Source organism: Danio rerio, chromosome 2 (assembly GCF_049306965.1).
Source record: "Danio rerio strain Tuebingen ecotype United States chromosome 2, GRCz12tu, whole genome shotgun sequence".
Classification (NCBI taxonomy): Eukaryota; Metazoa; Chordata; class Actinopteri; order Cypriniformes; family Danionidae; genus Danio; species Danio rerio.
Genome location: NC_133177.1, coordinates 46,272,190 through 46,299,089, shown reverse-complemented (window position 1 = coordinate 46,299,089; position 26,900 = coordinate 46,272,190). Strand labels below are relative to the sequence as shown.

General features: G+C 37.9%; 3 protein-coding genes and 1 long non-coding RNA gene across 7 annotated transcripts; 3 read left to right on the top strand and 1 right to left on the bottom strand.

Moving 5' to 3' along the window:
- Positions 1–386: 386 nt before the first annotated feature.
- On the top strand, positions 387–8,042 carry ftr15 (finTRIM family, member 15). 3 transcript variants are annotated; one of them, XM_073929239.1, is made up of 8 exons: positions 387–471; positions 771–861; positions 1,097–1,687; positions 1,781–1,876; positions 2,091–2,324; positions 2,434–2,587; positions 6,713–6,772; positions 7,223–8,042. In XM_073929239.1, the coding sequence occupies exons 3-8, from the start codon at positions 1,100–1,102 to the stop codon at positions 7,774–7,776; spliced, it is 1,686 nt and encodes a 561-aa protein (XP_073785340.1). In that variant the 5' UTR covers positions 387–471; positions 771–861; positions 1,097–1,099; the 3' UTR covers positions 7,777–8,042. The 3 variants fall into 3 exon arrangements, with proteins under 3 accessions (XP_073785340.1, XP_073785334.1, XP_017207658.1); XM_073929233.1 differs by lacking the exon at positions 387–471 and having other exon boundaries at positions 591–861; XM_017352169.3 differs by lacking the exons at positions 387–471; positions 771–861 and having other exon boundaries at positions 1,090–1,687.
- Positions 8,043–11,797: 3,755 nt separating this feature from the next.
- LOC137487483 (uncharacterized) lies at positions 11,798–14,095 on the bottom strand. Its single transcript, XR_011006088.2, has 6 exons — positions 14,057–14,095; positions 13,864–13,911; positions 13,026–13,140; positions 12,569–12,701; positions 12,237–12,463; positions 11,798–12,014 (listed from the first exon to the last, which is right to left on the bottom strand). It is a non-coding gene; the product is annotated as an uncharacterized lncRNA (long non-coding RNA).
- Positions 14,096–16,756: 2,661 nt separating this feature from the next.
- ftr14 (finTRIM family, member 14) lies at positions 16,757–21,310 on the top strand. Of its 2 annotated transcripts, none has more exons than NM_001045270.2 (6): positions 16,757–17,465; positions 17,559–17,654; positions 18,086–18,319; positions 18,433–18,592; positions 19,123–19,182; positions 20,080–21,310. In NM_001045270.2, exons 1-6 carry the CDS (start codon positions 16,875–16,877, stop codon positions 20,634–20,636), a joined length of 1,698 nt encoding a protein of 565 aa, NP_001038735.2. In that variant the 5' UTR covers positions 16,757–16,874; the 3' UTR covers positions 20,637–21,310. The 2 variants fall into 2 exon arrangements, with proteins under 2 accessions (NP_001038735.2, XP_068081043.1); XM_068224942.1 differs by having other exon boundaries at positions 16,805–17,465; positions 18,433–18,586.
- Positions 21,311–21,556: 246 nt separating this feature from the next.
- On the top strand, positions 21,557–26,118 carry ftr13 (finTRIM family, member 13). Its single transcript, XM_695031.10, has 6 exons — positions 21,557–22,235; positions 22,334–22,429; positions 22,635–22,868; positions 22,978–23,137; positions 23,253–23,315; positions 23,620–26,118. Exons 1-6 carry the CDS (start codon positions 21,645–21,647, stop codon positions 24,147–24,149), a joined length of 1,674 nt encoding a protein of 557 aa, XP_700123.5. The 5' UTR covers positions 21,557–21,644; the 3' UTR covers positions 24,150–26,118.
- The last annotated feature ends 782 nt before the right edge of the window (positions 26,119–26,900 follow it).

Here is a 26,900-nt window from a genome sequence, read left to right as displayed (position 1 = left end):
CCACACACACTCATTCACACACACACACACACACACACACACACACACACACACACACACACACACACACACACACACACACACACTACAGACAATTTAGCTTACCCAATTCACCTATACTGCATGTTTTTGGACTTGTGGTGGAAACTGGAGCACTCGGAGGAAAACCACGCAAACACAGGGAGAACATGCAAGCTCCACACAGAAATCCCAACTGACCCAGCCGGGGCTCAAACCAGCGACCTTCTTGCTGTGAGGCGGTTGTACTACCCAGCCATAATTATCAAAATATTTAACATGAAAAAGACAAAAATGCCCATAAAGGTAAAAAAAAAGTCTCATTTTTGGGTGAAAAACTGTCCCTTTAAGTAAACATTAATAGTTTCAATCAGGTCTGAATGAGTAACCAGCTTGAACTAATTTAGCAAACTAGCACTTAGTTGGTTTTCAGCAGGATGTTGCCACAATAATGCAAGTAAAAATACTACTTCTACTACTTCTAACTACTTCTTCCAATCCTTCAGTGTTACTGTAATGTAAATAAATGACTTAACATGTGCATGCCCATCTGTGTTTAGCTGTATCTAAGTGTTGAGTAGCATATATTGTAACATAAAGGGTGCTTTCAAGATGTTTTGAATTCTGTAATCAAAATGAAGTGTTATTTTGTGTAATGATCTTGCATGAGCCTGTTGAACAGCTCTGGTCTAGAATGTGCTGCATCATGTGTTTGGCACAAACTAAACAGACATGGAAAATTCCATAGCTAGTGAGAGGGCCCCCTGCCGGAGCACCGCGCCTTCACACCCCCGCGGACTGTGTTTCTGACCGACACCGCCATCTTGTGGACGCTGAACGACAGTAATAAAAAATGATGTTTTTGTCAATGCTTTTTATACTCTTTTTAAATCCTTAAAATATATCTAAATTGTTATCAACTTTTGTAGATTTTTTTTCTCTTGCACTATTATTTGCACGTATACAGCCTGCTGTTCAATAGTCACTGTTTGTATTTTTCTTACATGCAAAATCAGGAAAAACCAGTTTAGCTAAAATGAAAGTTAGCTAAGCTTTTGTTTTTTTCTCTTTGTGCAAGAAAATGGCAGAAGCTGGTATTTCGTGGTCTCAGAATCAGTTCAGCTGTTCAATCTGTCTGGATCTACTGAAGGGTCCAGTAACTATTCCCTGTGGACACAGTTACTGTATGCGCTGTATTTCCGGCTATTGGGATCAGGATAAGCAGAGGGGAGTCTACATCTGCCCTCAGTGCAGACAGACCTTCACTCCAAGACCTGCTTTAGGGAAAAACACCATGCTGGCTGAAGTGGTGGAGCAACTCAAGAAGACCAAACTACAAGCTGCTCGTCCTGCTCACTGTTACTCTGAATCTGCAGATGTGGAGTGTGATGTTTGTACCGGAGACAAAAACAAAGCCGTCAAATCCTGTCTGGTGTGTCTGAACTCTTACTGCCAAAATCATCTTGAACAACACGAGAGTTTCTTCAGAGGTAAAAGACACAATCTGATGGACGCCACTGGACGACTGCAGGAGATGATCTGCCCTCAACATGACAAACTACTGGAGGTTTTCTGCCGCACTGATCAGTGCTGTATTTGTTTGCTGTGTGTGGATGAACACAAAAACCATGAGATCGTATCAGCTACAGCAGAGAGGACTGACAAACAGGTATGATCCATATTACACTATACAAACTATTAAATAAATTTGTGACAAGTGTAGTAAATGTAATGTATTTACTGTATTCTATGATTTCTGCAGAGGCAGTTGGAGGAAACCCAGAGTAAACATAATCAGAGAATCCAGAGGAAACAGGAGGAGTGTGTGGAGCTGAGAGTGGCTATAGAGTCTCAGAAGGTGAGTTTTGAGCAGAAGATCAACTGCTGACTGCTGGAAGAGCTAATTGAGACTCAGTTAGCACTGTTCTGCAGTCAGTCAGTGAGGAGCCCAGTGCTGGAGCACTTTGAGTGCCACTGAAGCCCCTGTGGGGAACATGCTGTCTGTGTGAAGCAGCAGTAAGAGCTGAGTGAATGACTGATTCTGCTGCTTCTCTCTCGGTGTGTCCTAACAGTGCTCTGCACAGGCAGCAGTGGAGGACACTGAGAGGATCTTTACTGACCTCATCCGCTCCATTGAGAGAAGACGCTCTGAGGTGACGCAGCTGATCAGAGATCAGGAAAAGGCACAAGTGAGTGCAGCTGAAGGACGACTGGAGCGACTGAAGCAGGAGATTGATGATCTAAGGAGGAGAGACGCTGAGCTGGAGCAGCTTTCACACACAGACCATCACATCCATTTCCTCCAGGTAACACAGATCTGACAAACAGCACAGTGGAAGAGCATGTTGTGCAGAGATTGTGTTTCTGTCAGATGTGTGTGTGTCTTTAGCTGCTGTTTGTGTTGTGTCTGTATAGAGTTTCCAGTCTCTCTCTACTCCTCCTGGATCTACAGACTCATCCAGCATCACTGTCAGCTCTTCTCTCTCTTTTGATGATGTTGGTAAATCTGTGTCTCGTCTGAGAGAGAAACTGGAGGATTTCTGCAGAGAGGAGATAGAAAAGATATCAGGTATAAATTTACTTATTTGTGTAATTTACTGTAACATTAAAATGATTGTAGCTGTATCTAAAATCACATACTATTAGAGTTGGTACTACATTTGAATTAGAATTTACATCCCAACGGTTACAATTCTTTAGGGTCAGGAACTCCAACATTTTGTTGAACAATATCATGGGGAATTTTCAGGTGACTAATCATTCCGAAGAGTAAAGCTGCGGTCACACTGCACTTTTCCCCCATAGACTTCCATTCATACATACGCGAATGTGACAGACTTAAATGCAAGCTCGTGTGGTAAGTTTCGCAATTCGCTTAGTTCAAGCTTATTGAACTTTGGCCTGCGAAATCGCAGTTCCTGTCAGACTTTTGCTTCAGAGCCAACTTGCATTGAAGAAAGACACATTGCTATTGCTGAGACCGTTTTGAGAGCTCCAGTTTTGCATCCAGTGGGGTGACAGCACATTCAGTGGCAGTCGAGCTGCGCACTTCATGCCCTCAATATGAGGGTATGTTTGTTGCGCAGCTGAGATCGCGGCTCGTACTTGTAAATGTGCGAGCCACTCTTGTTGCTTCCCTGCAGCGCATAGCTGCTCCCACCCTCTGGGGTGCTTGCAGTACAGGACATAGAATTCGATATGATGTTTGTGCTTTCCCAGGCTACTTCTATAGTTGGGCTGGAGGTGTGATCACCCACCCTACTGCCAGATCGACTAGAGGGATGCTATGTAGGGTCCAAAAAGTAAGAAGGCAAACCCCCCAGGCCTTCATTCCCTTCTTCCCGAAAAAACATGGAGAGCTCACATAGGTATGGAGGGCGCCTTTCTCACCTCTCAAGCTTTCAGGTATCCACATTCTCAATTATCTTAATGATTGGCTTATTTTAGCTCAGTCTTGGGATCAATTGATTATGTACAGGGACAAGTTGCTTCGGCACCTCAACCATTTGGAGCTTCGAGTCTACTGAGATAAGAGCAAGCTCTCCCCTGTGATGAGTTGCCACATCTTCAGTCCCTGGACGAACTTTGCATTTCCATGAGCAGGGGTGCACCTTAGAACAGGTGTCCAGGCATGTTCCTTAGAACAGGTTTCCAGGCATGTTGTCATCTTGACAGATGCTTCCAGTACAGGCAAGGGACTGTGTGCACTGAACATGCAGCTGCAGGTTTGTGGAATGACACCATCAATTAATCTACGCCCTGAAGTGGAATCTATTCAGTGAGTGTTGCGTTTCTCATTGAGAAGACCCCTAAACATTCCAGATCAGCTTTGTGCTTTCCTTAAGCTTTCCTTGAGAAAAATCTGGAGCAGAGATTGTTACCCTTCACACTGTACAAATCCTAAACTGTGCCTAAATCCATTCTGTCGACCTCTTATGCCCTTTATGGATCTTTTTGTAGCGCTTTCGGGACTACAGAGAGATCCATTTAAACCACTTGAGTATCCCTGAATTCTGTCAATTGAGACAGCTCTGGTGGTCATGTTGGCTTCTATCAAAAGTGTTGGGAACCTGGGCAGCTCTTCATCTGTTATGGTGGTCGTTCTGTTATGTATGCTCTCACATACGCATGCCAAGGTGTCCCCTCAGGAGTGAGAGCACATTTATCTTGGAGTGATCCCTCCTCCTGGGCATTAGCACATGGCGCCTCACTAACAGACATCTGTAGTGCTGCTGGTTGGGCAACACCTAACACATTTGCAAGACTTTACAGATTTTTCCTCCCAATTGCTGGGTAATGTCAGCAAGTCAGGAGAAAGCCAGGCTAGTTGATAAAAACTCTTACTGTGCCATTCTCCCTAACCCAGAGATGTGTGCACTTATTCTTCTCTGCTAGTTAGTTGCCTATCAGGTGAACACTAGGAAGTTTCACCTGAGGCCCCCAACATCCGACTCAGTGGAGGATCTGTATGGCCCATTATGTTCACTGGTATGGTCAGCCTGCATTTTGGGGATCGATGCCTGCTATGTGCATCCTTGCTCGGTGATGCTATATGCTTAGTCAGCCACAGTGAAGTCACCTTAGAGGCTGGACCCGTGTCTTCCCCACCAGCTAAACATCTTGCTCATATGTAGTGCTCTTCCTAGGATAGGGCTAGCCCATATTTGCGTATTGTCACAATGTCTTCCCATTTGGACAGCACCCTCCCACTTAGGGACTGGGATGATGTCCTAATGTACTGTCATAATTAAAAAATCCTAACCTACAGTAGCTAGGTTAAAAACTCTTATGACCTCCCCCTTGAAATATTGTAGGATTCCCAGATTCTGGTAATAAAAGGGCCCGGGAACTTTGAAATGTTATGGTTTTGATGACGCTGTGTGCTCATGCATTTCGTTTGGCAAGCTCCTCACCAAATGCGAACCACATTTGGCCACTATGGTGCTTTCCATACATTTTCCCATAGTATTTTTCAATATAATGTAGGAGTTCCTGACCTGAAAGGAAACATCTTGGTTACTGATGTAACCCTCCTTCCCTGAAGTAGGGAAAGGAAACATTATAATCCATTGCCACAGTTGCTCAATCACCAGCAGGGCCGGCGCGTCCATAGAGGCGACCTAGGCGGCCGCCTAGGGCGGCAGAATAGAGAGGGCGGCATCCCCGAAACTAACCTCACTACCCGCGCCCTCATTCGCATCTAGGGTGGCAGAATAGAGAGAGCGGCGTCCCCGAAACTACCCTCGCCACCCGCACCCACAGTTATATCCGCGTCTAGGGCGGCAGAATTGTGAGGGCGGTGTCCCCTAAACTACCCTCGCCACCCGCGCCTCAGTTATATTCACGTCAAGGGCAGCAGAATAGAGAACCCCCCCATTTTCAATTTAGGTTTAAGGGCGGCGTGACCGTCCTTTGCCTAGAGCGGCAGTTCAGCTTGCTCCGGCCCTGATCACCAGCCAAATGCTAGTGTTTGGCTCCTCAGTGGTTAATGCCATCACACTAGAGTTTGATCATGCGAAATTCTGTCGTACAGCACTGCGAATAGGGGCGGGATTAAACAAGATGATTAGACATTTTAAATAGTCAGCGATTGCTCCATATTTTAAATTATAGACCAGAGAGATCATGTTTTGATTTACGATTGGTCTCATGCAATTACATGATGTGATTTCGCAGGTCAGAGTTCACTAAGCTTGAATTTTGCAAAGCAGCGAACTGCGAAACTTGTCGCATGAGCTTGCTTTTCCGGTCTGCCGCAACCGCATGCGTATGACTGGAAGTCTATTGGGAGAAAAGTCCAGTATAACCGCGGCTTTACTCTTCAGAGTTATTGGTCATCTGGTTGTTCATTATTGATTGTTCAACATAATGTGTCCACTCCCTCTTTCATGTCAATAATGGATGCGTTCTATATAGCATTATGAATTTAATTCAGATGTACTACATCTGCCATTTATCACATTACCGCCACCAATTCACTTCACTCCTAATTATACTTTCTCCTATGACTATATGGGAGAGTATAATGTCATTTGGATGTGCTCTTCAGAATCTCACCTGAAGTAGTACTGCAGGTCATCTGGGTCCTTCTTGCCTACTTTTTTCTATTTCTATAAATTTGGACAGGCGACACGGTGGCGCAGTAGGTAGTGCTGTCGCCTCACAGCAAGAAGGTCGCTGATTCGAACCTCAGCTCGGTCAATTGGCATTTTTGTGTGGAGTTTGTATGTTCTCCCCATGTTCGCATGGGTTTTCTCCGGGTGCTCCTGTTTCCCCCACAAGCCCAAAGACATGCGGTACAGGTGAATTGGGTAAGCTAAAATTGTCCGTAGTGTTTCTGTGTGAATGAGTGTTTATAGATGTTTCCCAGTGATGGGTTGCAGCTGGAAGGGCATCCGCTGCGTGAAACATATGCTGGATAAGTTGGCGGTTCATTCCGCTGTGGTGACCCTAGATTATTAAAGGGACTAAGCCGAAAAGAAAATAAATGAATGAATGAATGAAAGAATTTGGACATACTCTTGAGCTCACATACTGTTTTTCACATACTTTTTATTAGAACAAGTATACAATTTCAGACACATCAAATATAAATGGTTTTTAAAATATGTTTTTGTATTTTTGTAATTACTGTTAAAGTGTATGTTATATAATTGTGCAATATTTATTATCAAGTATCTGTTGATTTCCATAGTGAGAGGCATAACCAGCATTCAAAAACCTGAACTAAAGACCCGTGAGGACTTCCTCCAATGTAAGTCTCTATGATCATCATACTGTATATGCAGAGACAGACTTTAGTCCTTATTACACATCGTGGTAAAAACACTTTAATAATACTAACAAAATAATGAATAAATAAATAAATAGAAAAAAATTATAAAAAAGCTATAATATAAATTATATTTATATTTCTAATTTATATTATTATATATAAATTACATATAATATATATATATATATATATATATATATATATATATATATATATATATATATATATATATATATATATATACACATATAGCAGCTATATACCCCCCCCCCCCCCCCCCCCATCCACACACACACACACTAATTTGATGATGCTGTAATGTTGACAAGGGGAAGATGCTGAAATAATTTATCCTAAAATATCTTAATATAACTATAAATGTGTATATTTATTTTTCTAAACAGAAGTCATGTGTTTTATCTTTATCAGATTACCGTCCGCTCACTTTGGATCCAAACACAGTGAATAATTGCCTGGTGCTGTCTGAAGGGAACAGAGTGTTTGAACACACTTCTACAAACCAGCAGTATCCTGATCATCCAGACAGATTTGATTGTTTTCTTCAGGTGTTGTGTAGAGAGAATGTGTATGGACGCTGTTACTGGGAGGTGGAGTGGAGTGGTGATGTGGAAATATTAGTGGCTTATAAAAGCATCAGCAGGAAGGGACTGGGAGATGAGTGCGGGTTTGGACGTAATGATCAGTCCTGGGGTTTGTCCTGCTCTAGATCAAGATGTTCATTCTGCCACAATAAAAAACAGACCAAACTGCCAGTAATGTCCAACTCGTCTAGAATAGGAGTGTATGTGGATCACAGTGCAGGTACTCTGTCCTTCTACAGCATCTCTAACACAATGAGCCTCATTCACAGAGTCCACACCACATTCACTCAGCCACTCTACCCTGGGTTTGGGATTGATTCATTATATTCACTGTTTTCAGAAACCAAGCAAAAAATAAAACTGAGTGATCTGAAGATCTGATCTGATCTGAAGATCTGAAGACATTTTATAAGCAAATAAGAGTTTGTTAATTGACTTTGTTGACCAATATACAATGGCTGGACAAATGCTCTAATTTCTACAGCAACTCATATTTTCTTGATCAGCTTCAGTAAGAATATAGTCCTGTGTATTTTGTGTATTTTCACATTGTGAGTTTGTTTTTCTCCTTATGAATCCTGTTTTACCACAGAAAAAAGTGCAACATTGAGTTCAGTTCCTCAATAAACATCACTGACAGAACACGACTCTCAAGTCAACTGCATTATTTGTTTATTTATTTTTAATTGAATGTACTTTATTGCCATGAATGTCTTTAATTCTACTATCAGCAAAGCACAAAAACACAAATTATGAACAGAAGGTGTAAATAAATATAACACAAAAATAATTTAATGATAAACATGTATCATAATATGAACAGAATATTGTATTTGTGTAATCTTTGTTGAGAGATAAGTTTTGAAGCTGTGCAGCTGAGAAATTAAATTTGCTACATTTCATAAGTGACTACTTTATTAGTTAATACAGTATCTGTTTGTTTGATTTCTGTAAAACTAAAAAAAAGTGTGGCATAGGGTTTGAGAGTTTGTCGAAGGGACTTTATCTCACCTCTTTATAATTACCACAGTAAAATGTCTCTAGACTTTATCAGTGTCACATTAAACACAGACTGCTTCTTTCGGCAGCCAGACATCTGTCACATCTCTAATTCTTCACTTGAAGTTGAACTTTGGGTGATTTCTTTAGTCTTTTTAAAGCTGCTGGACCATGAAACAAATGTAATTATAACTTTAACTTCTCATGTAAATGTGACATTTTCATGTAGTGAGAGAGACACTTGACTTAATAAAGGCTTCATAACTGTGTCTAACAATTCCTATTTAGAATAAAGCAGTAAAACCAAGAGTCAGAATCAGTTCAAGTAAGTCAATGTTTCCACCAATCTTTAATTAAGACAAAAAAAAAACATCTTGCTGTTTTCAGACTCTCATTAATGCAACCCAAACCAGCAATATTATAAAGAAATATTTTATTTTGTCTTTAAAAGTAACTAAAGAAAGTGACTTGAATCATATAAGGACGATTAAAAGTGCACTGGCCCATTCCTCTTTATATTTAATTTTATTATTAGTAGTAGTACTACTTATTCATCTCAAGAATAGCAATATTCCATGTATATTCCAGTGTCAACTAATTATACAACTTATAGTAAAACTGCTTCGAAAAGATTGATGCACTGAGAACAGTTCTATACAACTAAATAACTTGTCTTGAATGAAGTGCAAGATGATTTACCATCAGAGCAGAGGAGTATAAAAAATAAAAAGGAAATTACTCAAATGTTCAGAAACAGTCCCGATTTGTTCTTCTATTTGTAGTGTGAGCACTTGCAATTCAATTACTCAAAGTATCTCTCCATCATACACAAACACAGTCAGGTCGTGTCACAGAAATTGGACTGAGACCAGAAAGGAGTAAATGTAACCGTTTATTGCAGACTGATGAATAACAGGATATGTGGCAAACATGTTAAGTCTTTTCTCTTGTAGATGATGAGCAGTGGACCAGGATGAAATGGACTGAGAGTGACAATAAACACATGATTTCAGGAAACGCACAACCAGGAGGGAACCGCATAGGTGGAGAGACGAAGACAATAGGTACACTGGAGCAGATGAGGTAAGTAATAGAATCATACTTGGTATGCCTGACCGTGAGAGTTTGTCCCTCTCGATGGGCCGGACCCTGAGCGAAGCGGCATGCAAGTAAGTTGTGAGGTGATGAGAGGAGAATGACGTACAGCAGGTACGCTGGTGATGATTAGTATTCGGATGGCAGGGACCTTGCTGATTGGAATGACTGTGAACACTGCACAGGGTGAATCTTGTGATTGGGAGTGGGAAGAACCTGGCCTGGCTGTGACAGGTTGTACTTTCAATTTCACTTGATGTCTAGTGTCTGTTGCTTTCACTTAAGAAATCAGAAAAAACTGGCGGTGAAAATGGCAATTGATGATACAGCAAGTGTTTACTACTTCATTCATTAAGTTTTCTTCGGCTTAGTCCCTTATTTTATCAGGGGTTGCCACAGCGGAATAAACCACCAACTATTTCAGCATATGTTTTATGCAGCAGATGCCCTTCCAGCTGCAACCCAGTACTGGGAAACACCAGTGTACTCTCACATTAAAGCACACACACTCGTACACTGTGGTCAATTTAGTTTATCCAATTCACCTATACCACATGTCTTTGGACTGTGGGAGCACCCAGAGGAAGCCCATACAAACACTAGGAGAACATGCAAACTCCACACAGAAAAGCCAACTGGCCCAGCCCAGCCGGCAATTGAATCAGCAATCTTTTTGCTATGAGGCGACAGTGCTAACCACTGAGCCACTGTGCCAGAAAATGGCAATGGCAAAATTTTGTAGATTCCACATTCAACAAAGCATTTTTTAGATGCCATAACAAGTTCTCATTCTGTAGTCTTTCGTTCTCTTAATGTACATTTGTATAAGGGACCCAGCCAGCAATGACATGTGGGGCCCAGACGGGTTAACTACGGGTTCCATGCTAACTGTGTGGGCATGGGCTTTGGCTGGGTGAAATCAGCAGGTCCCATGTAGGTTTTGTAGTATGAGTCCCACAAAAGAAGCCCATTTGAGCTGATTACATGGGCCCCATAAGGGACAGGCATGGGTTTGATCTGGGAACACATATATGAATCCTGCATGGCATATTTATGGGCCAGGTGGGCATGGGTTTGAATTGGGAATGCACATATGGGTCCTGCATAGAATTATTATGGGCCAAATGAGCATGGGTTTGAACTGGGAATGCATATATGGTCTGCTCTTGGGCCCGTAAGGCCCTGGGCTCCATGCCCTGCTTGTCCCAGGCGGCTGGCTGTGTGGCTGGCTGCGTGGCACGGTCGACAGTTACCAATCTCAGCCCGATGGGGCTTGTCCTCCGCAGCTGTGGGAGGCTTTATCTGCCAAGTGTTTTGTTTTATTTTTGAACTTCCTTTGCATTTCCACTTGCAACACTGAGACTGATAAGGATTGTGCTGTGGGCTCCATATTCCTGCTTTTGGCTATTTTATTCCATCCCATTTCCTAGGCAAAGATGCTGATGAATTGTACACTATACTGCCATTATATATTGCTGGTCTTAGCATTGTACAGTATATTATTTTCAATGATTGTGGACTTGCTCCCAAAAATACTGCTATAATTTGTCTGTTATTTATTTATTTATTTGTGTTGCATAATTTCCATCCATTTTGACTCCCTTCTTTAATATTAGTAAATTTTCTGGTCTGCTCTTAAGCTTAGGCAAATAACTGAGAAAGCAGCAATCGAAGGCCACATTTTTTACGATGTCATCATGTGGACTTTTTATAAAGTATTTTACAGCATTTTAAACAAAAAAATACAAGACACTAAAGTATTTTGATACAAAATATTAGGCCATTTTCATAAACCCCATCAAATACAAATTAGAATATACTATTTTGTATTTGAAATATGTATTTTAAATACTTGTATCATAAATACTGCCCATCCCTGCTTATAGTCCTAAATTATATATGAAACAGTTGTGTAAATGTGGATTATTGATTTTGTTTATGTTGCACGTGTTTATTTTTAGCAATAGCCGAAATATATTGCATGGGTCAAAATGTATTTTATGCCAACATTTTTTGTAAAGTTTCTATAAATAAAAGTGCAAATTTTCATAAGTAATGTGCATTACTGTGCGTTTTCATCAACTTTATTGGTTTAATTAGCTTTTTATTGGATTTACTTATCTTAGATTTCAGATTCCAGGCAAAAATTGTCTTATTCCAACAATACATCCATCAATGCAAAACTCATTTATTCAGCTTTAAATCTCAGTTAATTGTTTTTTTAAACTTAAATAAGTTTTGTGATCAGGTGTTACAAATATAAATGTAATTTAAGTTTAAGCACATCACCAATTAATGAGACAAACTTCACATTCATTGCTTGCTCTTAGGTTTAATATCTTTAAGAAGAAGAAACAATAAAATGTTACAAAAAATGTTAAGCTGCTACACCAACAACAACATCTTCAAGCTGCAGGTGCATGCTGATACATGAATTTGCTTCCTTTCAAGGAGCGCTTTCTTTTTTTTCCATTCACGATGGGAAGTATTACTTGACATACTAAACTTCCAAACAGGGTGCCATGCTAAAAAACATGAATAGTAGTATTAGAACAAAACATATACCAATAAATATTCTGATCATTTCTTTTATTCATACATTCATTCATCAATTATAATCCCCCTTAAAAAGCTACATCTATAGTTATGCCTTTAACCTAACCAGCTCCCTTATGGCCTACAGAGAGAGATTAACTTAATGTCTGATAACAACCCATTGTAAAGATCATACATTCTTTATAACTTACCTGATTGCACTGTTTAGAAGCTGCGCCATATCGTATATGTGTGGCAACATGTTCACAGGTGTTTGACCAAGACCATGTTCCACAGTTTCTATTCAGCTCATTAATAGTATTGATGATGGTTTGCTGATCATTGACCTGCTGGCGGTGGTCATCCAAGTAATTGTCCACTGTGAATGTTACTCTGTGTGTAGTTCCAAATCCACAGCCAGATGTGCCGTCAAGGTTTTCTGTGTATGGGGGAGAATATGCATTTTGCAGTTATTAATGCAGGAAAAGTGGCTATGGCTGTTTAAATAATAGTGCATAATATAGTTTTGTTTTGATTTTATTACTTGTCATGTGAAAAAGGTTCTCTCCGTCTTTTTTATCAGGCATTGTCACGTCATCAACATATATAGCGTAGTGACTAGCAAAAGCTACTCCACAGGTTGATGTGGGAAATACAAGAATATCTCCAAATTCAGGCTGTGAACAAAAAATATATGTGGGAAAATTCACTTATATGAGGTAATTCACTTATACTAATAATATGAGTTTATTCGTCTGAGAATTATAGTTAACGCTTTATTTTGCGTAAGACTGTCTGCTTAATATCTGTTGATACTTCTGCTAAACAGAAATTTAACTGACTATATGAAACTTTGCAAGTACATGTCAGCTTACATTAACTTCAACCTAATAGTCAACTTATAATCTAATGAGATTTAGTTGGCATGTAGATGCAATGTAACTTACATTCAACAAATGGACAATCAAAATAAAGTGTGACCGAATTGTATTATGCCTTACTGTGTTTGTTTGATGGGCAGTTTGAACATTAACTACCAGCAAAGAGAAGCAGAGATGGAAAAATAAGGTGATCAAAGAACACTTCTTGCTTAGACTCATTATCTTCTACAGGCTCCTTTGAAAAAAGAAATTCAGTTAGAAGACATTCAGTTAAAGTCAGAATTATTAGCCCTCCTGAATTAATAGCCCCCCTGTATAATTTCCCCCTAATTTCTGTTTAACGTTTTCTGTTTTTTTTTTTTTACACATTTATAAACATAATAGATTTAATAACTAATCTCTAATAACTGATTTCTTTAGTATTTACTAAAAGTACATAATATTTTACTAGATATTTTTCTAGATCAGCTTAAAGTGCAATTTAAAGGCTAAACTAGGTTAATTAAGCATGTTAGGGTAATTATGCAAGTCATGTATAAATGGTTTGTAGACAAAAAAAAATATTGCTAAAGGGTAGGCCCCTAAAATAATATTGACCTTAAAATGGCTTTTAAAAAGTTAAAAACTGCTTTTTATTCTAGCCGAAATAAAACAAAATAAATATTATATAAATTTAAAAAAATTATATATATTATAAATATATAAAAAATATTATAGGAAATACTGTGAAAAAGTCCTTGATTTGTTAAACATTGTTTCAGAATTATTTTAAAGAGAAAAGAATTTCAAAGGCTAATAATTTTGACTGTATGCCAGATTAGAAATTTACAGCACATCATGCATAGCTATAAGCACAAACCAAAGGTATGAAACATTACAGACATTCTGATTCACACTACTTTTTTAGTGATTTAAAAAAAAGATTAGCCTACAGCACAGCAGGGCACCGAATACATACCTTTCTGAGACCTCTGAAACTGGATTGTTCTTCCACACTGTTATACAACTGTAGTTATAATATAAAATGGTAATTAATAATTTTAACAAACAATAAAAAAGCTGAGTAGAGCAAGCCATTCTGAATCTAACTCATACAATTATAGACACATTGCTAAAGCATTAAAAAACATAATCTGCAATACTCTTCTTACCTGCAGGGGATGATGGTTGGGTAGCAAGGCTTGTACAGCAGAGACCCTTTGCTCATCTCCAGGTATTTAAATCATTCGGTTTGCATAGGATTTTCTTATGTGTATATGTGCAAAACGTTAGCAATAAGTAAGTGAGATAACCAACGAGATGCGGTCTCTTGCTTTGCAAGATCTCCTCCAATGTTTTAAAACCCTTTCTTGTTTTTTGTAAAACATAATAACTTTTAAACCAAGCATGTTACAGCTAGCCACAGTTTAGGTTGTTCCCATTCAATTTCTTCCCTTCTTTTTGCATGATGTGTCTTGTTTATTCATTTTTGTTTAATTTAATAAAGGCAAAAAATAAATAAAGTTATTACTAAAAACACTTAAATATATATACAGTTGAAGGCCCTCCTGAATTATTAGGCCCCCGTTTATTTTTCCCCAATTTCTGTTTAACGGAGAGAAGATTTTTTTAAAGCACATTACTAAACATAATAACTCATTTCTAATAACTGATTTGTTTTATCTTTGCCATGATGACAGTAAATAATATTAGACTAGATATTTTTCAAGGCACTTATACAGCTTAAAGTGACATTTAAAGGCTTAACTAGGTTAATTAGGTTAACTAGGCAAGTTAGGGTAATTAGGCAAGTTTTTTGTTCTGCAGACTATCGAAAAAAATAGATTAAAGGCGCTAATAATATTTACCTTAAATATTGCACATGGAAGGAGTCTGTTATGGAGTTATTGATGATTTTGCTAAGTTTTACAATATGGCAACCATTTCTTGATCACCTGGACCAATATAACGCAGATTCTGAGCAGCAGTGTAATGCTTAAAATGCTCACTACCTATTGACTGCTTCTTTGTGTTTTTATTTTCTTTATTGCGTATTCAGTTGAAGTCAGAATTATTAGCCCCCCTTTGAATTTCTTTTTCTTTTTAAAATATTTCCCAAATAATGTTGAATAGAGCAAGGACATTTTCACAGTATGTCTGATAATATTTTTTTCTTCTGGAGAAAGTCTTATTTGTTTTATTTCGGCAGGAATAAAAGCAGTTTAAAAAAAAAAAAAAAAAAAAAACATTTTGAGTGAGTAGTTAACCATGTCTTAAATCAAGGAATAGAATTTGATTTCCACAGTTTTAGAATAACACTCTTAATCATTCTAGAAGTGATGGTGCTTTGTATGGACACATTATAATCAATCACTAAATGAGAGTACCCAAATATAACAATTTCTGGGTGGGGTGTGAAGGTAACACCATGCATATTAGAAAACCAATTAAATATGTCACACTAGAAATCATAAAATTTTGGACTCATCCAAAAGAGATGGTTCAGGAAGCCTTCAGCAGACTTACACCGGTCACTTGTAGGGCAAATGGTAGAAAGAAATTCTGTGTAATTTTAGATTTTGAGTAGTGCAGTCTAGCTGGTAAAGTAGAAAGCTTTTTTGTTGAACACAAGAGAAGTTATTTTAAAGAAAACTGGAAACCTGTAACCACTGACTTCCATAGTAGAAAAAAAAACTACATATGTCAATAGTGACAGGTTTCAGGCTTTATTCAAAATATTGTCTTTTGTGTTGAACAGAACACAGATTTTCTATCTTTATGAGTTAATATCTGGTAAGGGAATGTTTACAGTTAAATAATTATTTCTGTAGTACTTTTTTATGTTGAGTGTATTTAGCAAATATCTAATCATTTCAGATGATTCAGACACCACTTAACTCAGCCTTCCAGTAAGACTATCCACACACACTTTTTTAATGTCTGGAGCCAGCTATCTAAACTGTCTGATCAGGATACAGCTAGACTGTTCTCTCGGCAGTTAACTGGAGTTGCAAAGCACTGCAATAACATTTTCATATCCATTATGTTTCTGAATAGATTAAACTCTTTCAAGTCCATCAGCATTTACGATTAAGCTCTTCGGTACAGGTGAATTGGGTAAGCTAAATTGTCCGTGAGTTAATAAAGGAACTAAGCCGAAAAGAAAATGAACTAATAATATCAAGTATCTGTTGATTTCCATAGTGAAGAGTTCCTCCAGTGTAAGTCTCTGGGCTCTATTTTGTACCAAATCATACAACCACTTGTTGACCTGTTGAACTCATTATTTAACCAATTTACTTGATTACTAGCCCTAAACTGCTCCTGTCCCAGCTTTTTTTGGTGTGTCGGAATGACAGGAAAAGATTTACAAATGAAATTAAGTTGACCAGACAAAACATGAAATATTTTGTGTTCATATTGTCTGCAATGAAATACAAGTCAAAGTCAATTCACTACTTTTTTATTTTGCGTTTTACATACTGTCCCAACTTATTCTGATTTAAGGTTGTAGTATTTATGTAGTACCATAGTCCTGTGTATTTTGTGTATTTTCACATTGTGAGTTTGTGTTTCTCCTGATGAATTCTGTTTTACCACAGACAAAAGTGTAACATTGAGTGCAGTTCCTCAATAAACATCACTGACAGAACACAACTCTCAGTTCAGTTATTATTATTTATTTGTTTTGTTTTGTTTTTAATTTAAAGTATTTTTTCCCATTTATTGTCAAAGTATCACACACACAAAAGTATTAAAATAAGGTGCTAACTAGTGATAAAGTAAATAACAGGGCAAATAAGCACAGATTTTAAGATAGTCTCTAATAATGAATATCTTCTGTACAACACTGTCATCTAGTGGTGTTTTTTATATGACTGGCTGATTCGTTTTTCACAAACAGGAAGTGATTCCTCTAAGAAAAATCGAAACTTAAGCTGTTGTCGAAATGTTGAGTATTCTCTTCTGTCTGTGAGTTTGTGCTGTAAAATGGCAGAATCCAGTATTTCAGTGGCTCAGGATCAGTTCAGCTGTTCAATCTGTCTGGATCTACTGAAGGGTCCAGTAACTATTCCCTGTGGACACAGTTACTGTATGAGCTGTATTTTAGACTGCTGGGATCAGGATGAGCAGAAGGGAGTCTACAGCTGCCCTCAGTGCAGACAGACCTTCACTCCAAGACCTGCTTTAGGGAAAAACACCATGCTGGCTGAAGTGGTGGAGAAACTCAAGAAGACCAAACTACAAGCTGCTCGTCCTGCTCAGTGTTACTCTGAATCTGCAGATGTGGAATGTGATGTTTGTACTGGAGACAAAAACAAAGCTATCAAATCCTGTCTGGTGTGTCTGAACTCTTACTGCCAAAATCATCTTGAACAACACGAGAGTTTCTTCAGAGGTAAAAAACACAATCTGATGGACGCCACTGGACGACTGCAGGAGATGATCTGCTCTCAACATGACAAACTACTGGAGATTTTCTGTCGTACTGATCAGTGCTGTATTTGTTATCTGTGTACAATGGATAAACACAAAAGCCACGACACTGTATCAGCTGCAGCAGAAAGGACTGACAAACAGGTATAAACTATTTGCTATTTAAAACCACTCTGTTGAATTCTCAAGTGTAATAAGTTTATTAATATGTTGCCTGCAATATTATAAATCCTATAGAGGCAGTTGGAGGAAACCCAGAGTAAACTCCATCAGAGAATCCAGAGGAAACTGAAGGAGTGTGAGGAGCTGAGAGCAGCTGTAGAGTCTCACAAGGTGAGTTTTAGCAGATGATCAACTGCTGACTGCTGGAAGAGCTGTTTGAGACTCAGTTAGGACTGTCCTGAAGTCAGTCAGTGAGGATCCCACTATGGGAAGGAAAGGGAAGAGTGGATGGTGGGGAGAATTTTGAGTCACGAGTATCGGTGCTGGGAGTTAGGGATCGGTGGGGCTTGGTTGGGGTGGGTGGGGGTTTAGGAGTGGTGTAATAGTAACTCTGGTGGTGTATTAGTAACTCTGGGGGCCCCAAAATGGCATGGGTCCTTAGAAACGTCCTAACTTCTCTGCCCCCTAGCTGCGCCCCTGGAGCCCAGTGCTGGAGCACTTTGAGTCCCACTGAAGCCCCTGTGGGGAACAGGCTATGAGGCAGCAGTAAGAGCTGAGTGAATGACTGATTCTGCTGCTTCTCTCTCGGTGTGTCCTAACAGCGCTCTGCACAGGCAGTAGTGGAGGACACTGAGAGGATCTTTACTGAGCTCATCTGCTCCATTGAGAAGAGCCGCTCTGAGGTGATGCAGTTGATCAGAGATCAGGAAAAGGCTGCAGTGAGTGGGGCTGAAGGACGACTGGAGCGACTGAAGCAGGAGATTGATGATCTGAGGAGGAGAGACGCTGAGCTGGAGCAGCTTTCACACACAGACCATCACATCCATTTCCTACAGGTAACACAGATCTGACAAACAGCACAGTGGAAGAGCATGTTGTGCAGAGATTGTGTTTCTGTCAGATGTGTGTGTGTGTGTCTTTAGCTGCTGTTTGTGTTGTGTCTGTGTAGAGTTTCCAGTCTCTCTCTACTCCTCCTGGATCCACAGACTCATCCAGCATCACTGTCAGCTCTCCTCTCTCTTTTGATGATGTTGGTAAATCTGTGTCTCGTCTGAGAGAGAAACTGGAGCATTTCTGCAGAGAGGAGATAAAAAAGATATCTGGTAAAGGTAAGCTTTATATTTATATATGTGTCATGTACTGTAACACAGAAATAATTATAGCTGTGTCCAAAATCACTATAGTTGGTACTACATTTGAATTTGAATTGATTTCACAACAATTAGAAAAGGTTGTTCAATATGGTATGAATTTGAGTATTATCAAGTGAATTCAGATGTACTACATCTGCCATTTGTCATCATCACATGACCACATCAGTTATGACGCTTCACTCTCATTAATATTTTCTCTCATGGCTTAATGGGATAGTACAGTGTCCATCGGATGTGCTCTTCAGAGCCTCACCTGAAGTAGTAGGTCATCTGGGTGCTTCATTTTTTTCAGTACTATAAATTCAGACTTACTACTCAGCTTGCAAACTTTTTCACATACTATATAGTATGGAATTATGCGATTTTGGATGCATCATATATTTAAATAAAATATCAATTATTTTATTATGATTTATAATTACAGCTACAGTGCATTCTGCATAATTGTGTAATATTTACTAACAAGTTTCTTTTGATTTCCACAGTGAGAGAGATAACCAGGATATCCAAACCTGAACCAAAGACCCGTGAGGACTTCCTCCAGTGTAAGTCTCTAATAAGATCATCATACTGTGCATACAGAGATAGACTTTAGTCCTTATCACACATCAAAACATATTATAGATCAGACTGAACTGTGCTGAACATTCATGTTCATGTCATAGTTAATATTCAAAAGATTCACTACTGAAACACCTGTGAATTGAAGGAAATAAACTATAACTACTCATGAATAATCAAATGATAACTGGCTTATGTTGGTGTTGTTCTGCTCAGAGACCTGTTGCATGAAGTTTAGATTTTACTTAGGCAAGTTCTCAAGAAAATAAGTTTAATGGTAATTTACACTAAAGCTAACCTGCTCTTTCTGGAGAGAGTTTTATTCTAGGGTTAGAGATCACAAACTAACACAGACTGATCAACTGAATAAAAAGTGGCACAAATATGATCCAGTAAAGCTTCTTTTGTTGCCAAATTACATTTTTATAAACTCATAGAATTAATTTTTAAGACAAAATTGGCTGTATATTGCCGCTATATGTGTTGTATTTGTATTATAACAGTTATGAGTATTTATACTTTGTTACATATTCATATAATTATTATATGAACTGGCAATTAATTTCTATCTATCTATCTATGTATCTATCTATCTATCTATCTATCTATCTATCTATCTATCTATATCTATCTATCTATCTATCTATCTATCTATCTATCTATCTATCTATCTATCTATTTATCTCTTTACAAATGACTAAGCATATGTCCTATTTGTGTTCTCGTTCTCTTGTTTTACTCTATGTGCCCATGTTAATGATTAAATTTAGCTTATTCATATGCATTGATAATCAAACCCAGAGATGACAAACTGTAAAAGAAATAAATAAATGTGGATTTTTATTTTTGTAAACAAAAGTCATGTGTTTTGTCTTCATCAGATTACGGTCCGCTTACTTTGGATCCAAACACAGTGAATAATTACCTGTTGCTGTCTGAAGGGAACAGAGTGTTTGAATACACTTCTAAAGACAATCAGTATCCTGATCATCCAGACAGGTTTGATTGTTGGCTTCAGGTGTTGTGTAGAGAGAGTGTGTGTGGACGCTGTTACTGGGAGGTGGAGTGGAGCGGCAGAGGAGTGTCCATATCAGTGGCGTATAAGAGCATCAACAGGAAAGGAGAGGGAACTGAGTGTGTAATTGGACGTAATGATCAGTCCTGGAGTTTGTCCTGCTCTGACTCCAGTTGTTCATTTTGGCACAATAACAAACACACCAAACTGCCAGTAATGTCCATCTCATCTAGAATAGGAGTGTATGTGGATCACAGTGCAGGAACTCTTTCCTTCTACAGCATCTCTGACACAATGAACCTCATTCACAGCATTCACACCACATTCACTCAGCCACTCTACCCTGGGTTTAGGATCAATTCTTTATATTTTCTATTATCAAAAAGCAAGCCAAAAATAAAACTAAGTGATGTGAAGATGTAGATGGTGATAAATCAGTAACTGTGAAACATTTTTGTTTTATTATCAATAAATCAAGACTAAATTCTCCACCAAATTAAGAAACAGAAATGCCAGCAAAGATATGAAATGTCAAATGATGAACGTTGTGCTTTTGTCACTTTGAACAGAATCATATCCTGCTGACTCTCACTGCATGTTTCTAGATTTCACACAGGCATGTTCTTGTTTATATGTGCTCTGATAAAAAAATTAAACTTTAATCTTAAAAGAATAGCAGAAATATATAATTATTCTCTCAGTGCTTTTATATCACAGCCATTGTGATCTTGCATTTATATTATTGTATTAATTTTTGATCTATTGGAACAGATTTATTTGTACTGAAAATTTGCTATTATTGCATCAGTTTTGAAAGACACATATATTGTCATTTATTAAGGCAAAAAAAATAGATCATTAGTTTATATTATTGACCAATATAAAATGCCAGAAGAATCCTTAGTAGTACTGCAAGATAAATGTATTTCTGTAGAATTTGTATTTTACTTTATCAGCCTCAGTAAGAATATAGTCCTCTGTATTTTGTGTATTTTCACATTGTGAGTTTGTTTCTCTCCTGATGAATTCTGTTTTACCACAGACAAAAGTGTAACCCCGAGTTCAGCTTCTAAATAAACATCACTGTCAAAACACGACTCTCTATTCAGTTATTATTTATTCATATTTTAAATTTAAAGTATTTTTCCCCATGATTGTCTTTAAATACAATTTATTGTCAACACTTCGCACACAAAAGTATTAAAATAAGGTGTTAAGTGACGAAAAAAAGACTAAATAAACATCACAGATTTTAAGATTGTCTCTAATAATGAATATCTTCTGTACAACACTGTCATCTAGTGGTGTTTTATATATGACTGGCTGATTCGTTTTTCACAAACAGGAAGTGATTCTTCTCAGAAAAATTGAAACTTAAGCTGTTGTCGAAGTGTTGAGTATTCTCTTCTGTCTGTGAGTTTGTGCTGTAAAATGGCAGAATGTAGTATTTCAGTGGCTCAGGATCAGTTTAGCTGTTCAATCTGTCTGGATCTACTGAAGGATCCAGTGGCCATTCCCTGTGGTCACAGTTACTGCATGAGCTGTATTTCAGACTGCTGGGATCAGGATGAGCAGAGGGGAGTCTACAGCTGCCCTCAGTGCAGACAGACCTTCACTCCAAGACCTGCTTTAGGGAAAAACACCATGCTGGCTGAAGTGGTGGGGAAACTCAAGAAGACCAAACTACAAGCTGCTCGTCCTGCTCAGTGTTACTCTGAGTCTGCAGATGTGGAGTGTGATGTTTGTACTGGAGACAAAAACAAAGCCGTCAAATCCTGTCTGATGTGTCTGAACTCTTACTGCCAAAATCATCTTGAGCAACACGCGAGTTTCTTCAGAAGTAAAAAACACAATCTCATGGACGCCACTGGACGACTGCAGGAGATGATCTGCCCTCAACATGACAAACTACTGGAGGTTTTCTGTCGTACTGATCAGTGCTGTATATGTTATCTGTGTACAATGGATGGACACAAAAACCACAACACTGTATCAGCTGCAGCAGAAAGGACTGACAAACATGTATGAACTATTTGCTATTCTTTGGAAACATTCTTTGTTGAATTCTCAAGTGTAATAAGTTTATTAATATGTTGCATGTAATATTATAAATCCTATAGAGGCAGTTGGAGGAAACCCAGAGTAAACTCCATCAAAGAATCCAGAGGAAACAGGTGGAGTTTGAGGAGCTGAGAGCAGCTGTAGAGTCTCACAAGGTGAGTTTTAGCAGAAGATCAACTGCTGACTGCTGGAAGAGCTATATGAGATTCAGGACTGTCCTGCAGTCTGTCAGTGAGGAGCCCAGTGCTGGAGCACTTTGAGTCCCACTGAAGCCCCTGTGGGGAAAAGGCTGTGTGAGGCAGCAGTAAGAGCTGAGTGAATGACTGATTCTGCTGCTTCTCTCTCTGTGTGTCCTAACAGTGCTCTGCACAGGCAGCAGTGGAAGACACTGAGAGGATCTTTACTGACCTCATCCGCTCCATTGAGAGAAGCCGCTCTGAGGTGACGCAGCTGATCAGAGATCAGGAAAAGGCTGCAGTAAGTGAAGCTGAAGGACGACTGGAGCGACTGGAGCAGGAGATTGATGATCTGAGGAGGAGAGACGCTGAGCTGGAGCAGCTTTCACACACAGACCATCACATCCATTTCCTCCAGGTAACACAGATCTGACAAACAGCACAGTGGAAGAGCATGTTGTGCAGAGATTGTGTTTCTGTCAGATGTGTGTGTGTCTTTAGCTGCTGTTTGTGTTGTGTCTGTGTAGAGTTTCCAGTCTCTCTCTACTCCTCCTGGATCTACAGACTCATCCAGCATCACTGTCAGCTCTTCTCTCTCTTTTGATGATGTTGGTAAATCTGTGTCTCGACTGAGAGAGAAACTGGAGCATTTCTGCAGAGAGGAGATAGAAAAGATAACTTGGAGAAGTGAGTTTTTATTACTGATATTCATTATGTATGAGGACGAAGCATATTTCAATAATTCCCACCAAAATTTCATAATTACAGTTTTTACTAAAAAACTATTTGTTGGTTTGCATAGTGAGAGACTATAAAGGCACCACTCCCACTCCTGAACCAAAGACTCATCAGGAGTTCCTTCAATGTAAGTTTCTATAAACATGTATGTACAGTAAACATAAAGAGACAGACTTTAGTTCTCATTAAATCAGACTGAATATATATGTAACACTTTTAGTCTTTAATATTTAAAGATCAGTATTAAAACAATGCATGCAAATTTATTATGTACAGTTAACGTTTTTACAGAAAAAATACATGACAACTATTTGATCTTACTAGATGTTTTCTTACTGGATGTTATTTATCTGATTAGTAAAATTTTTTGATGAAAACATTTGATAACAGTGAAACGTTGTGAATATTTAACATTGCGTTGTTTTCATCAGATACCTGTTGGCTCTTCTTGGATCTAAACACAATGAATAAAAATCTGGTGCTGTCTAAAGGGAACAGAGTGATTGAACTCAGTTCTACAGTCCAGCAGTATCCTGATCATCCAGACAGATTTGATTGTTGGCATCAGGTGTTGTGTAGAGAGAGTGTGTGTGGACGCTGTTACTGGGAAGTTGAGTGGAGTGGTTCGGTCGGTATATCAGTGGCGTATAAGAGCATAGGCTGGAAGGGACAGGGAACTGAGTTTGGATATAGTAATCAGTCTTGGTGTTTGTTCTGCTCTGGCTCCATTTGCACTTTTGTGCATAAATCAAAACACACCGTACTGCCATTAGTGTCCAGCTCATCTAGAATAGGAGTGTATGTGGATCACAGTGCAGGAACTCTGTCCTTCTACAGCGTCTCTGACACAATGAGTCTCATTCACAGAGTTCACACCACATTCACTCAGCCGCTCTACCCTGGGTTTGAGTTAGTTTCATACAATCCTTGTGGATCAAAATTGAAATTGTGTGAATTATAAATATGATCCGAAATATGATTTAAAAAAAATATTTTTAGAAATTCAAGCTTCTTGATAATTCAGCAGTTGACACATTTAATCCTTATATTTTTTTAATAAGTCCAAAGTAATGAAATAGCGATTTATTAGTATCTAAATTTAACTCTAGGCATTAATTTAAAATTTGATAGTCATGTTAAAAATTAAAGTAAGAAAGTTAAGCCAAGTCTAAACTGTTTTCGTTTTATAAGAAGGTTTTTAACATATCGCACTGCAAAATTATACATGCACACAATGATATTCTCTCACTTGACGTTTTGCATTACATCTTGGTCACAAGCTTTTTTAACTACATTGAAGCCTATTGACTCAATCTAAAAACAAGCAGTTAAAATTATGGACTTAAAGCCTATGCGATGGCATCATTGTGATGTTTTATTTAAACATAACCTGTTTAATTTTGATAGTTTTATTCAATTTAGTTATCTTAAATTGTTTTTTAAATGTTTAAATAATCATGTTCCAATCCTGTTTTCTAAGCTAATCAATCGGCATCAAACCTCCCACAGAGTTACACGGGCAACTGCTAACGGTGACTGTCTAGTGCCAAAGTGTAAGACCTCATTTGGTCAATCTGTCTTCTCTGTAAAGGGAGCCAAACTGTGGAATGATTTACCGGTTAGCTTAAAATCAGAAAGTAATCTAAATATTTTTAGTAGTGCTCTTAAAAAGTGGCTAAAAACAAAACAGCAGTGTTTGCACAAATAGTCTACTGTTAGTTGGTTGGATCATGTCGCCTTTGCTTTTGCCTGCAGTAATTTTATGTAAAGAATTGTAATGTTTTGTATGTTTTATTATGTTTCTATTTTGTCAATTTTAAGCCTCCTGTGGACTGGTGTTAAGAGTTAGCAAGTTTGCTAAAACACTTAAACAAATGCATTTGGTTGTCCAGTGTAATTGTGATGTCCATGTCAAATAAATAAATAAATAAAATAAAATAAAGCTCAAACAAAACTAAAGCTTACTGTTATACATAATTTGATCAATCAAAATAAGTAAAAAAATGCAGGAAACAAGAACACTGCACCAGTGTACAGTTAATGTTACAGTCTATGTAACAGTTAATATTTCTGTACCACAAAAACAGATATGTAATGCCAGTTTAGTTCAGGTTTATGTTTCATTAAGATAGCTGAGCTTTAATTGCTTTCTGAGACCATGGTAACTTATGCTGCACTAACCTCCTACAGGGCATGTAGGTTAAGTTCTGGATTAGAGATCACAATCCAAGATTCAGCCAATCAAAATTGTGTGATTTTAATGAAGATTATTTATTATAGTTAATTAAAATGTATAGTACTGTGTCCGTAACCCATTAAACATAAGCAGTAATCTGGTTTAATTGCCATTGTTTAGTTTAATTATATTTAAACTTACAGATATAAAACTGTAAGTTTAAAATTAAAATAAAATTAATATCTAAGACCTATGGGCTTAGATTTTTGAGTCTCTGTATATATACACATTGTACACTATACAAATTAATGTCGATTTCGCTTGCACTTAAAAAAGATGATTTCTTGTAGCTGTCATAAAAGAGGATCTTCTCTTTGATGTCGCTGCTTTAAATGTTTTAAAATTCCTCCTATTCGTTCAGTACAAAGTCAATAGCAGTGTCTTTATGTTTGATGGCATTTGTTTGGCTGTTTGCTACTTATGTCCCACCTTCATTTATAGTTAAAGTCTGAGTTAACTGAGTTTATGATCATCAACAAAGCCTGATTACACTGGTTTGGTAGTTTTACTCTAATTATGTAATCCTGAGTTTGTTCTGCCATTATTCAGTGTTTTACACATTTTGTTTTCCCTTGCTGTTTTTCAGTTGTCGAATATGTGTTTGGTTTGTGTTTCCAGCCCTATTTTTCCTGGTCTTGGTAATGACTTTGTTCTAGTTTTTCGAAATATAAACTAGTCTGATTTTGTGAGTAAATGTTTTTCCTGATGTGTTCCCTTTTTTCACTATGGTGCGTGTAAAGTACATTGCAAAATGCGAAATGTAAGCGTCCAAACAAAGTAATCAACTAATTGTTTACACATTTATTTATTTTTTGACTTTATATTACCAATAGAAAACAACAGAGCAATGACCACAGATTTTATAACCAAGAAATTTCTCAACATCACAGCATTATCACAGCACATAATAAAGATCATGTTTCTAATGAGATTATTAAACTAATAGTCATGATTCTCCTGTGTTTTGAATAAATTATTTTATTGCTTCATGCTTTAGTTTTGTACAAGTAAATTTGAACAGTGCACGAGTTATATTATTTGAACAAGTCATTTTGTACTTCGTTTGTTCATTGAACAGACTGAAGTGTGATGTAAAAATCCTTATTGAATTAGCTGTAGAAAATGACCTGTTCAAAAAAAATTTACCCCTTGTGCACTGTTCAAATTTACCACCGTGCATAAATACACAGTCTTTGTTTTTGTTTACTCTATGTAGTTCTGAGAGCTGATGTTCACATTTTGAAGGTAAGTGCGCAAAGGTCACTATCACACTCGCACACACTCACAGACACAAATACAAACACGTTATTTTCTGGTATACTCCAAATAACTCCATATAAAACCTAAAATGAATCTTTTTTTGCAAAGGCCTATCTAAAGTGTTAATGGTGCAAACTGATGATCAACAGTAAAAATTACGAATTTGATCTCTTTCCAACAGAAAAAAAACACCAACAATCAAAAATGCATGATCAT